Source organism: Rattus norvegicus, chromosome 7, assembly GCF_036323735.1.
Source record: "Rattus norvegicus strain BN/NHsdMcwi chromosome 7, GRCr8, whole genome shotgun sequence".
Taxonomy (NCBI): Eukaryota; Metazoa; Chordata; class Mammalia; order Rodentia; family Muridae; genus Rattus; species Rattus norvegicus.
Genome location: NC_086025.1, coordinates 67,699,924 through 67,713,800, shown reverse-complemented (window position 1 = coordinate 67,713,800; position 13,877 = coordinate 67,699,924). Strand labels below are relative to the sequence as shown.

At 42.7% G+C, this 13,877-nt stretch overlaps 1 protein-coding gene and 1 long non-coding RNA gene across 5 annotated transcripts in view; one reads left to right on the top strand and one right to left on the bottom strand.

Moving 5' to 3' along the window:
• Nipal2 (NIPA-like domain containing 2) overlaps nucleotides 1-13,877 on the top strand; it is a 111,478-nt gene that overhangs the window by 57,305 nt on the left and 40,296 nt on the right. For all 3 annotated transcript variants that reach the window (NM_001130559.1, XM_063263832.1, XM_006241544.5), the window contains one exon: nucleotides 3,804-3,863. In NM_001130559.1, the coding sequence (NP_001124031.1) occupies nucleotides 3,804-3,863 (60 nt within the window). The remainder of the gene's footprint in view (nucleotides 1-3,803; nucleotides 3,864-13,877) is intronic.
• The window catches only part of LOC120093631 (uncharacterized), a 76,983-nt gene that overhangs the window by 31,783 nt on the left and 31,323 nt on the right, over nucleotides 1-13,877 (bottom strand). The window lies entirely within an intron of this gene.

Here is a 13,877-nt window from a genome sequence, read left to right as displayed (position 1 = left end):
TACACCTGGCATAGACCTGCAGGTGTGGTGCCTGGATGGTTACACCTGGCATAGACCTGCAGGTGTGGTGCCTGGATGGTTACACCTGGCATAGACCTGCAGGTGTGGTGCCTGGATGGTTACACCTGGCATAGACCTGCAGGTGTGGTGCCTGGATGGTTACACCTGGCATAGACCTGCAGGTGTGGTGCCTGGATGGTTACACCTGGAATAGACCTGCAGGTGTGGTGCCTGGATGGTTACACCTGGAATAGACCTGCAGGTGTGGTGCCTGGATGGTTACACCTGGAATAGACCTGCAGGTGTGGTGCCTGGATGGTTACACCTGGCATAGACCTGCAGGTGTGGTGCCTGGATGGTTACACCTGGCATAGACCTACAGGTGTGGTGCCTGGATGGTTATACCTGGCATAGACCTGCAGGTGTGCTGTTTTGATGGTTTTTAAAATTATTGACCTTTGTGATCTTTCAGAACTTGAATATTACACGTTACTGTAGGAATAAAATCAACCCTGCTCTAGTTGTTCATTAGGCATTGGTTATTGATAAAATAACAACTAAAAATAGTTGAGCTGGGCAGGTCTCTGTTTATAGAGATGTATGGGAAGACTTGATCTATTTCTGCTCATTTTAAAAATGTACTACTCTGGGGCTGAGGGGTTGCTCAGTGGTTAAGAACACTGACTGTTTTTCCAGAGGTCCTGAGTTCAATTCCCAGCAACCACATGATGGCTCACAACCATCTGTAAAGAGATCCGATGCCCTCTTCTGGCGTGTCTGAAGACAGCTACAATGTACTCATATACATAAAATGAATAAATCTTTTTTAAAGTGCACTTACTCTACTAGGAAGCCATGTCATTAGCTGTTACTCAGATATGGCCAGATTGCTTGGTACAACTCATATTTCACCTAGAGTTGCATGTGAGGTACAAATAAATTCATCATAGTGATGTTATTTTTATTACTTTACTAAATAAATATTTTATTCTATGTAAAAACTTGGTAAAGGAGCTTGAGAGATGGTTCAGATCTCTAGCATCCACTAAAAGCAATGTAGCAGGCACGGTGGTCTGTATCTATTACCCTGGCGCTGGGAGTGAGGCAGGGTAACAGGGTAACACTAAGGTGGAGGGCTTAAAGACTGGCTCAGCAGTCAAGAGCGTGTGCTGCTCTTCCAGAGGACCCCAGTGGGATTCTCAGCAGTCACATCAGGATGCTCACAGCAACCTGTAACTGCAGCCCCAAGGGATCTGAAACCTCTGCACTCATGTACACAGACACACACACACGCACACACACACACACACACGCACACGCACACACACACACGTGCGCACATGCACACACGCACACACACACACGCACACACGCACACACACACGCACACACGCACACACACACGCACACGCACACACACACACACACACACACACACACACACTACCACCTTGGTAGAAAAGTTTCATGAATAGAAGTGCACTGGGATTCTAAATTCTTCTAGAGAGAAAGAAGAGGAAGAAGAGCATATTTGTTTCATAAAACATAACTTTGTGGCAGTTGGTACAGCTCAGTGCATGTCATATATTTTTAGTATTTCTGTTGTATCCTTTTGGCTTGAAGCAATGAAATTATTTCCTACATGACGTTTCCCTCTCTTCCATATGAAAGTTAGATCATTTATGAAGCTGTGGCTTGGGAACAAAGGCCAAGGAAGTCTGTCCTTTCTGACCTCAAGGGAAGCAGGATGCACTGAAGGAGCCTTGGGCTGGGGAGGAAGAGCAGTGCCTGAGCTGAGCTAGCTGAGGTGGCACTCCAGTGTCCTCGGGTGAGGAGATTAGAGAGCAAATGCACAACCTCCTTGTGACTTCAGTGTCACGTCTGCGACATCCGGGACTAGGTGGGTGTCCCTCCTAGTCTATGTCTTCCTCACTCTGTGGAAGCAGAGTTTGACATCTACCCCAGCCCTTGGCTGTGACGTCGCCATTGCTGGGGTTGCTGTGGTGAGATGCAGTGTTCCTCATGCAGCCATAGGGGATGTTTCACTGTTACCTACCCCTCTCCTGCTGGAAACAGTCTTTGTCCAGGTTTCTACGATGCAGTTTGAAAAGTTGTTGGTCTTCTTGCCTTTCTGAGCCTCCAAACACAGGGTGCTGGTGGCTTTCTTGAATTGCTTCTGTCTTCTAATTACATATATTCTCATACCTGTATTAAACTCAATTCTTAATTGAACAGACTTAACTTGATCATTTAATATTCATATTCGTTTGTCTATAGAAAATCTTGTTTTGATGTTTTAGAATAAAACTGCCCAACTAAATATATATTTATTATATATATTATAAATAAATATTATATATTTATTCTCTGTGAAACTTTCATTCAAGTGCATAACCTGCCCAGGAAGATTACACAAGAGCAAAGATGAGCTCAAGTGAGAGTCAAGGTGGCGATCATATGAGCATCCCCACTTTTTTAAAGTAAAAACCTTGGGTATAGAGTTATTACAATGGTGGCATTCACAGAATGTGTCATTATACAGACATTAAAATTTTGTCTGTGAAGAATTTTTAATGACATAGCAAACTGCTGCTTCCATGGTAACTGAGGAAGCAGTGTTTGATCTCAGCTGAGAAGGTAGAGCATCCACACCTCAACTGTACTTTTCTCCAGATAGCAGTACTGCTATGAAAACACTCTTTCCTCTAGTTTTACTTTTAAAGACTCAACTAGATTTTTAAATAAAAATTTTTTAATCTAGATTACACTGTGCATCTTTTTTATGATTGCAATTTTGAGTTCTCCGATGCCTGAATTCATCAAGGAATGAGCCTCCAAGGGGAAAAAACGAAAATGTCAAGCTTATTCTTGACCCTGAGGCCATAGCAGCCGGCCGTGGCTCAGCTGTGAGACTCCAACAGGGTGCATAATTCTTGGAAGCATGAGACACAGCACAGGAGAAAAAGATGAAGACAAGAAAATAAGTCTCAGATAAGATGGGACTCCATCCCAAGAAAAGAGTGTTCAGCTCAGTCAGATCTGATCTTGAGTCTAGAGTTGATCACAGAATCGTCAGTCATACTCATAAAAGTCATGAATATAAAAGCACGTGGTGGATCTGTTAATTATTTTTATGTATTTTAGGAAGGATGAGCACAGAACAGTGAAATTGAGGGCCAATGTGAGGAAAGTAGCAGGAGAGAGATCATAGCTGTCACTGAAAGTCACAATCAGCAGCTCGGGTCTTTGCCCTGTGAATAACAAGAACCCATTAGAGATTTAAAGCTGCAAATTTACTTTGTATTTTAGAAAGATTACTCTGTGGTGGTAAGGAGAACTGGTGAGTGAGATGTTAGGACGAATGCTGCTGTGCTCTAAGCAGAGGCTAAGCCTGAGCTGGGCAATGGCAGGTTGATGAGGAAGACAGAGTACAGTGCAAACCTGGGTGTGCTGTAGGAAGGAGAAAGAACCAGGAACAACTCTGGACTGGGAGGCGCTGGGGTGGGTGCTGGGAGGAAGTGCATGGGCTGCGGTATGCACCATATTTAAAATATATACATTTTAAGTCATTCTCAGCTTCCTTTGCTTTACCCCAGTGTCTCCTGGCTCTCTCCCTGCACTTTCTGTCTTCTTTTCTCTCCTCTCTTCCTATCTCCCTTGTTCCCTCCATCTCTCCCTACTACCCCACACCCTCACTGAGTAAGCTTACGAAGCCCTCCCTGTGCAGCAGCACTGCCCCAGACACATAACTGAATGATACATGTTTTTGTTGGACCTACCACTAATGGCAATTTCCTTCGTAGGTAGTGCCGTGATTTCTGTCATATTTCTAAAAGAAAACTTAAGAGCCTCGGATTTACTGGGTGAGTAACCATTTAATTCATGTATTATAACACCTCTTGATCAATAAATACATACTACTAAAAAATTACATACTTAAAAACAAAAGTTAATGAGGCAGACGCGGATCTCACTTAGGGGTGACATTGTGTCTGGGGACACTCCCTCTCACTTCTCACAAGAGCTTCCATTTCATTGCCTGCTGCTGCTGTTATTGGTGATAGCAAATTGTTATTTTGCAATATTGTTGCTGCTAATGTCGTGATACTTTTATGAACATAATAAGATTCAGGGAAAACATCTGCAGTTACTTATTAGACTATTCTATCTGAAAGTTCATATTTGCTATGCTATAATGTTTATGCTGCCTTAAAAGCAGAAGTCACAAAGTATTAGTTCCATCAAACAAGTACCTACTTGTAGTTAGTGCCTCCCAGAGGTAACCTACATATTCTTTCTGCAAAATTTTATTTAGAGGGGTTGAGAAGATGGCTTAGTGGGTAAAGTGTTTTCTGTACAAGCATAAGGGTATGACTGGGGATGCCCTGCACTCACAGAACCCCTGACTAACCTCTGTGTTAAGGAGCAGAGGCGGCTCCTGGGAGCTTCCTGGCCAGCTCGTCTAGCTGAACAGAAGCCTTCAAGTTCAGTGAGATCCTGTCTTAAAAAGTAAAGGATTCCCCATTTAAGGTTCAGGGAGAATTCTAGAGGAGAGGACAGAAAAGCTATAAGAGCCAGAGAATTAGGGAATTGGTTGTGAGATCTCATCTCCAGGTGATGTTAGAAGCTCCGCCCATAAAGTCTACCCACATGACTGCCCAAGCGTGAGCTAAAAGGAGTTCAGGACATGCCAGATAGGGAAAGCCCACAGGCCTCAGCCTATATGAAGAACTGCGGGCAACTAAGGAGTGCTGAGAGCAGGAGAAAGAGACGTCCCTGGGGAGAACACACCGACCATTATCCCATACCAAACAGTCAATGCTGAAAGCGACATGTGAGTGATGGGATACCACCTGAACAGGCTAGTGTGTGTGTGTGTGTGTGTGTGTGTGTGTGTGTGTGTGTGTACACATATATACACATATGAAAGCAACATGTGAGTGATGGGACACCACCTGAGCAGGCTAGTGTGTGTGTGTGTGTGTGTGTGTGTGTGTGTACACATATATACACATATGAAAGCAACATGTGAGTGATGGGACACCACCTGAGCAGGCTAGTGTGTGTGTGTGTGTGTGTGTGTACACATATATACACATATGAAAGCAACATGTGAGTGATGGGACACCACCTGAGCAGGCTAGTGTGTGTGTGTGTGTGTGTGTGTGTGTGTGTACACATATATACACATATGAAAGCAACATGTGAGTGATGGGACACCACCTGAGCAGGCTAGTGTGTGTGTGTGTGTGTGTGTGTGTGTGTGTGTGTACACATATATACACATATGAAAGCAACATGTGAGTGATGGGACACCACCTGAGCAGGCTAGTGTGTGTGTGTGTGTGTGTGTGTGTGTGTGTGTGTGTACACATATATACACATATGAAAGCAACATGTGAGTGATGGGACACCACCTGAGCAGGCTAGTGTGTGTGTGTGTGTGTGTGTGTGAGTGTGTGTGTGTGTGTATACACATATATACACATATGAAAGCGACATGTGAGTGATGGGACACCACCTGAGCAGGCTAGTGTGTGTGTGTGTGTGTGTGTGTGTGTGTGAGTGTGTGTGTGTGTATACACATATATACACATATGAAAGCGACATGTGAGTGATGGGATACCACCTGAGCAGGCTGTACCTAGAAATATACGTCTCTGTGTGTGTGTGTGTGTGTATGTGCACATATATGCATGAAATAACAGGGAATGAAAAAGACCATGGATTTGGAAGGGCTTGGAAAGAGAAAAGGGAAAGGAGAAACATGGTTATATTATAATCTAGAGGAAGGCAACCAGATTTCAAACTCTGATGCTCCACAATGCACCCACCTCACAGGCACACACCATGCCTAAATAATTGTTTTAAAAATAAGAACAAAGGCGTGGGTGCTGGCTCTGCACCACACCTACAACACCCAGAGGGAGCCTGACTCCCAGGTGCTCTGAAGTGCCCAGGATCACAGGGGAGGTCAAAACATCTCCCCCAACACCCACCACAACACCAGGAGTAACTGGGTCTCCCAGGATCCAAGGACACAGGAGTGTGGGTCTCTTCCAGTCTGAACCAGTTCCCTGAGCAAATACTGGGCACTGGCTCTGCACCCACTCCCACAACATCCAGACAAAGCCCAACTCCAGGTTTTCTAATACTCCCAGGATCAGAGGTGAGGAGGCCACAACTGCACAACACCCAAAGAAACTCCTACAGCTGATAAAGAACTTCAGCAAAGTGGCTGGGTATAAAATTAACTCAAACAAAGCAATAGCTTTCCTCTACTCAAAGGATAAACAGGCTGAGAAAGAAATTAGGGAAATGACACCCTTCACAATAGTCCCAAATAATATACCTTGGTGTGACCCTAACCAAGCAAGTGAAAGATCTGTATGACAAGAACTTCAAGTCTCTGAAGAAAGAAATTGAAGATCTCAGAAAATGGAAAGATCTACAATGCTCATAGATTGGCAGGATTAATAGAGTAAAAATGGCCATCTTGCTGAAAGATATCTACAGATTCATTGCAATCTCCATCAAAATTCCAACTCAATTCTTCATAGAGTTAGGAAGAGCAATTTGCAAATTCATTTGGAATAACAAAAAACCCAGGATAGCAAAATCTATTCTCAGCAATAAAAAACCTTCTGGGGTAATCACCATCCCTGACCTCAAGCAGTATTACAGAGCAATAGTCATAAAAACTGTATGATATTGGTACAGAAACAAGCAGGTAGATCAGTGGAATAGAATTGAAGACCCAGAAATGAACCCACATACCTATGGTCACTTGATCTTTGACAAAGGAGCTAAAACCATCCAGTGGGAAAATGACAGCATTTTCAAAAAACGGGGCTGGTTCAACTGGAGGTCAACATGGAGAAGAATGCAGATCGATCCAGTCTTACCTCCTTGTACAAAGCTCCATTCCAAGTGGATCAAGGATCTCCACACCAAACCAGATACACTCAAACTAATAGAAGAGAAAGTGGGGAAGAGCCTCAAACACATGGGCACTGGAGAAAATTTCCTGAACAGAATACCAGTGGCTTATGCTCTAAGATCAAGAATAGACAAATGGGACCTCATAAAACTGCAAAGCTTCTGTAAGGCAAAGGATACTGTCATTAGGACAAAATGGCAACAAACAGATTGGGAAAAGGTCTTTACCAATCCTACATCCAATAGAGGGCTAACATCCAATATATATAAAGAACTCAGGAAGTTAGACTCCAGAGAATCAAATAACTCTATTTTAAAAATGGGCTACAGAGCTATACAAAGAATTCTCAACTGAGGAATATCGAATGGCTGAGAAGTACCTAAAAAAATCCTATCATCCTTAGTCCTCAGGGAAATGCAAATCAAAACAACCCCGAGATTCCACCTCACACCAGTGAGAATGGCTAAGATCAAAAATTCAAGTGACAACAGATGCTGACTAGGATGTGGAGAAAGAGGAAAACTCCTCCATTGTTGGTGGGATTGCAAGCTGGTACAACCACTCTGAAAATCAGACTGGAGGTTCCTCAGAAAATTGGACATTGTACTATCTGAAGACCCAGCCATACCACTCCTGGGCATATACCCAAAAGATGCTCCAACATATAACAAAGACACATGCTCCACTATGTTCATAGGGCCTTATTTATAATAGCCAGAAGCTGGAAACAACCCAGATGCCCTTCAGCAAAGGAATGGATACAGGAAATGTGGTACATCTACACAGTGGAGTACTACTCAGCTATCAAAAACAATGACTTCATGAAATTCCTAAGCAAATGGATGGAACTAGAAATTATCATCCTGAGTGAGGTAACCCAATCACAAAAGAACACACATGATATGCACTCACTGGTATGTGGATATTAGCTCAAAAACTTGGAATACCCAAGATACAATTCACAGACCACATGAAGCTCAAGAAGAAGGAAGACCTAAATGTGGATGCTTCAGTCCTTCTTAGAAGGGGGAACAAAAATACTCACAGGAAGAATTACAGAGACAAAGTGTGGAGCAGAGACTGAAGAAAAGGCCATCCAGAGACTGCCGCACATGTGGATCCATCCCACATGCAGTCACCAAACCCAGACACTATTGGGGATGCCAAGAGATACATGCGGACAGGAGCCTGATATAGCTGTCTCCTGAGAGGCTCTGCCAGAGCTTGACAAATACAGAGGCAGAGGCTTGCAGACAACCATTGGACTGAGAATGGGGTCCCCAATGGAGGAGTTAGAAAAAGGACTGAGGCAGCTGAGGGGGTTTGCAACCCCCTAAGAAGAACCACAATATCAACCAACCAGACACCCCAGAGCTCCCAGGGACTAAACCACAAACCAAAGAATATACATGAGTGACCCATGGCTGCAGCTGCATGTATAGCAAAGGATTGGCCTTGTAGGTCATCAATAGGAGGAGAGGCCCCTAGTCCTGTGAAGGCTCAATGTCCTAGTGTAGGGGAATGCCATGGTGGGGAGGCGGGAGAGAGTGAGTGGTTGGGTAGGGGAGCACCCTCATGGAGTCAGGGGGTGGGTGGATGGGATGGGGGAGTTTCGGGGAAAGGGCATAACTTTTGAAATGTAAATAAAGAAAATGTTCAATAAAAAGATTTAAAAAAACAAAATAAGTTTTTTCTTTGAAAATAGAGTTATTAATGGAAATTAACAGTGACCTTACTGGTTATAATAAAGATTTCTATTATATAGCAAGGCTATCTTGTATCTTTTAGCTTTCATTGGGAGTTATTCATGAGAATTATAAAGGTCCATGTGTTTTTCCTTGACAAAAGCCTGCCTTATTCCTTCTGCTACATAGTAATGAATACAGATACTTTATGCTTTAAACAAAACAGTGCCTGCCCTCTTCCAGGGAGGTGTTCTTGTCTTTTGATTTTAATGTGAGCTCTGGGTTTAACAGCAGTCCTGGTATGCTGAGCACACGTGTGTGCTAACAACCACACACACACACACACACACACACACACACACACACTATTTTCCTTGAGTATAACAACGCCTTGAATGTATCTTCACCTTCTCCTTTCTGATTTGGTTTGATTCTGGGAGTTTTCAGTCAACAAACTCAGTCAAAAATCTCAGTCTAATTTTTTGATAGTTAAAATGTTTTTCTAAAGCATTTATGTGTGATTGTTTCTTTCCCTACATTATCCTTTTTCCAGCAACATCCTTTTTATGGGTTGTATTTCATTGGATCATTTGGGAAGGTCATATGAAATCAGAAGTAGGAACAACCAACATGTAGGTTTTAAAAGCTTTTTTAAAGGTGTTTGTATTATTTTTCTTTTTTTAATTTTTTATTAGATATATTTCTTTACTTACATTTCAAACGTTATTCCCCTTCCTGGTTTCCTGTCCATAAGCCCCCATTTCCTCCCCTCCCTCTCCCCCATACAGGTATTCTCCCTATACATCCCCTTACTGACCCCCATATTCCCCTGCACTGGAGGTCCAACCTTGGCAGGACCAAGGACTTCCCCTTCCACTGGTGCCTCAACAAGGCTATTCACTGCTACATATGCAGTTGGAGCCCTGGGTCAGTCCATGTATATTCTTTCAGTAGTGGTTTAGTCCCTGGAAGCTCTGGTTGGTTGGCATTGTTGTTCTTATGAGGTTGCAAGCTCCTTCAACTCTTTCAATCCTTCCTCTAATTCCCCCCAAGGGGGTCCTATTCTCAGATCAGTGGTTTGCTGCTAGCATTGACCTCTGTATTGGACATGCTCTGGATGTGTCTCTCAGGAGAGACCTATATCCGGTCCCTTTCAGCATGCATTTTTTAGCTTCATCAATCTTATCTAGTTTTGGCGGCTGTATATATATGGGCCACATGTGGGGCAGGCTCTGAATGGCCATTCCTTGAGTCGCTGCTCTAAACTTTGCTTCCACATCCCCTCCTATGGATATTTTTCCCCTTTTAAGAAGGAGTGGGAGCATCTGCATTTTGGTCATCCTTCTTCTTGAGCTTCCTGTGGCCTGTGGATTGCATCTTGGGTAATTTGAGCATTTGGCTAATATCCACTTATCAATGAGTGTATACCAAGTGTGTTTTTCTGTGATTGGGTTACCTCACTCAGGATGATATTTTCTAGTTCATTCCATTTGCCTATGAATTTCATGAAGACAATGTTTTTGATAGCTGAGTATTATTTTTCTTATTTATCAACTGTCATAGGGAAACTTCAAATCCTTTCATCTGATGTCTGCCATCTTTTATAGTTAATAGGTGGTTGCTGACTAAATTTACCCAATTTAATAAGATTGTATAGGTGAGCAATAAAGGCTTCCTGTCCTGCCTTGACTAAGTGATAAAGAGGTACCTGTGATTGAAATCTTCTTCTGGTCTCTTTTCTATTGCTCAGCTTAAGATATGTAGACAAACTCAACTTTAAGGGAGAGACCATTTCCTTGGGTAACAAATCCACACTACAGTTCATCACTGCTGGGCGGTTGAAGCAGCTGGTCACATCCACAGCCAAAAGCAAAGATAATGCATATACCAGTATTATACATATAACTTGAAAAGCATATTTATTTATATAATTTATCATTGAAGGTAAATTATTTGTAGTCAGGACTTGTGATGTGCACTTTTAACTGTTGACTTGACACAACATAGAATCACCAAGGAAGAGGGTGTCAGTGAGGGACTGTAGATCAGGTTAACCTGTGAGCATCCGTGGAAGACTGCCTGAACTCTACTGACTGGAAACACTGGCATAGACCGGGTGTAGGATATAGAGTGGCATTCAGGAACTCAGTAACCAACACGACAAATGTGAGCAGAGTATAGAATTGGTGGAACCAGACGGGTGGCTTGGCAGTTCAGTTTGCTCAGCAGTTAAACGTGTTGCTTTTGTAGAGGACCCTGGTTCAAGTGCCAACACCCACACGGCGGCTTACAACCATCCCCAGCTCCAGCTCCCAGGGGTCTGACACCCTTTTGAAGGACACAGACATGCATGCAGCCAAGAGATTTACAAATATAAAATACATTTTAAATTTTTTCAAAAAAGAATGAAGAAGTTTAGTAAGCTTCTCTTCATGCCTGTACTGCAGCCGCTTCCTATGGAACACAGAAGTGAGCAAATGGGACCCTAACTACTGGGACTGGTAAGATAGAAACACCGACATATTCTCGTGATATAATTGTCACTTAAAATCTCAGATCAACTGGCCACTACTAAAAGCAAAAAAGTAATCTTCCTCCCATAGATTCAACTTTGCTCTGTGCACTTTACACTGTGTGGCCAGTGTAGTCTTTCTTATGTTGAGAAACATAAATATCTCTCACTATAATGAACATAATTACTGTGGTCAGCATCATTCCCAAGAGATTTGAGATGGTAATCTAAAACTCTAACATGAAGGATGGGAGCACCTACCTTCATCAGCACACACCAAGAAAACATCAAAGCCTCATACTAATCCTGAGCTTTTTTGATGTATGTGTGTTAACAGCAGCCAGCATCTCTTAAACATTTCTTTTTCCTAGGTACTATTGAATATACATTGAATATATTATTTACATTGAATATATTATTTAACTGTGGAAACAACCTATTTCAAGAAGCAAACTGGATCTCAGAGAGATTAAGTAACTTTTCTAGGGTCACATAACTGGCAGGTGACAGAACAGTGCTGTAACCATGGCAACCTGACAAAGCAGGAACATTGGTAGGATATGTCCCTGAAACCATACAACATGGGCAGTTATTTAAATACATTCTTTAAGTCTTAATTTCCTCATCTTTAAAAGTCCATTTCTATTACATATGAATAAATGTATACTAAAATTCTTAGAACAGGGCCTGTCACATAATAAGTACTGAAAATGTTAGCCATTGCTTTTATGACTGCTACAGCCAGTACCACATACTCAAATTGATCAGAGGAACTTCAGGACACTCCTGAGTAAAGCCCCTCAGCTCTGGCCTGTGGCCTGGGATGTCCTTTCACCGAGCGCATTGGTGGGGATGGCACACCTAAGTAAACTTGGTTTCACGCCACAGTTGACAGAGGTTCTTACCTTCAATGTTGTGTTATTGGTGGGAAAGTGTGGTAAGCCATCTGTCCCATGCTCTCCCTCAGCAAGCGATGTCATGAGACTGTCACCACCTAAGATGTGCTAACTTGATCACACTAGGAAGTCCAGAAAAGCTTCTCCCACCTCATCCAGTAATGTGTATTTTTCCTTCTGCCTGCATTTCTTTTGCTCTTTCGGTTAAAAACTAAGAATACAGGGTTTTGGGGGGTTTTTTTGTTTTTGGTTTTGTTGTTGTTCTTGTTGTTGTTGTTCCTTTAAATGAAAAACAACCAGGGAAAAGAGTAGCTAGTGGTGTTTTCTTTCTTTCTTTTTTATATTTGGTATTTTTTTATTTATATTTCAAATGTCATCCCTTTTCCCAGTTTCCCCACCATAAATCCCCTATCCCATCGCCCCTCTCCCTTCTTCTATGAGGATGCTCCCCCACCCAACCACCTACCCATTCCCACCTCCCCTCCCCAACATTCCCCTACACCACAATTCCAGCCTTGGCAGGAAGAAGGGCTTCTCTTCCCCTTGGTGCCCAACAAAGTCATCTGACTACATATGCACCTGGAGCCATGGGTCTGTCTATGTGTACTCTTTGGGTAGTGGTTTAGTCCCTAGGAGCTCTGGTTGGTTGGTATTGTTGTTCTTATGGGGTTGCAAGCCCCTTCAGCTCCTTCAATCCTTTCTCTAATTCATCCAATGGGGACCCCGTTCTCAGTTCAATGGTTTGCTGCAAGCACTTGCCTCTGTATTTGTCAATCTCTGCCTGAGCCTCTCAGGAGACAGCTATATCAGGCTCCTGTCAGCATGCACTTCTTGGCTTCATCAATATTGTCTGGGTTTGGTGGCTGGATCCCCAGGTGCAGCAGGCTCTGAATGGCCATTCCTTCAGTCTCTGCGCCGAACTTTGTCTCCTTATCTCCTCCTATGCATATTTCTGTTGCCCCTTTTAAAAAGGACTAAAGGATCCGCACTTTGGTCTTCCTTCTTCTTGAGTTTCATGTGGTCTGCAGATTATATCTTGGGTAATTCGAGCTTTTGGGCTAATATACACTTATCAGTGAGTGCAAACCATGTGTATTTCTTTGTGATTGGTTTACCTCACTCTGGATATTTGATGATCCATTTGCCTATGAATTTCATGAAGTCATTGTTTTTGATAGCTGAGTAGTACTCCATTGTGTAGATGTACCACATTTTCTGTATCCATTCCTCTATTGAAGAGCATCAGGGTTCTTGCCAGCTCCTGGCTATTATAAATAAGGCTGCTATGAACATAGTGGAGCACGTGTCTTTGTTGAATGTTGGAGCATCATATGGGTATATGCCCAGGAGTGGTATAGCTGGGTCCTGAGGTAGTACTGTGTCCAATGTTCTAAGACACTCTCAGAACTAAGAGTAGTTGTACCACTTTGCAGTCCCACCAACAATGGAGGAGTGTTCCTCTTTCTCCACATCCTCACCAGCATCTGTGGTCACCTGAATTTTTGATCTTAGCCATTCAGACTGGTGTGAGGTGGAATTTCAGGGTTCTTTTGATTTGCATTTCCCTGTTGACTAAGGATGTTGAACATTTTTTTATCTACTTCTCAGACATTTCATATTCCTCCGCTGAGAATTCTTCATTTAGCTCTGTACACCATTTTTAATAGGGTTATTTGGCTCTCTGGAGTCTAACTTCTTGAGTTCCTTGTATATATTGGATATTAGCTCTCTATCAGATATAGGATTGATAAAGATCTTTTCCCAATCTGTTGGCTTACATTTTGTCCTAATGATGGTATCCTTTGCCTTACAGAAGCTTTGCAGTTTTACGAGGTCCCATTTTT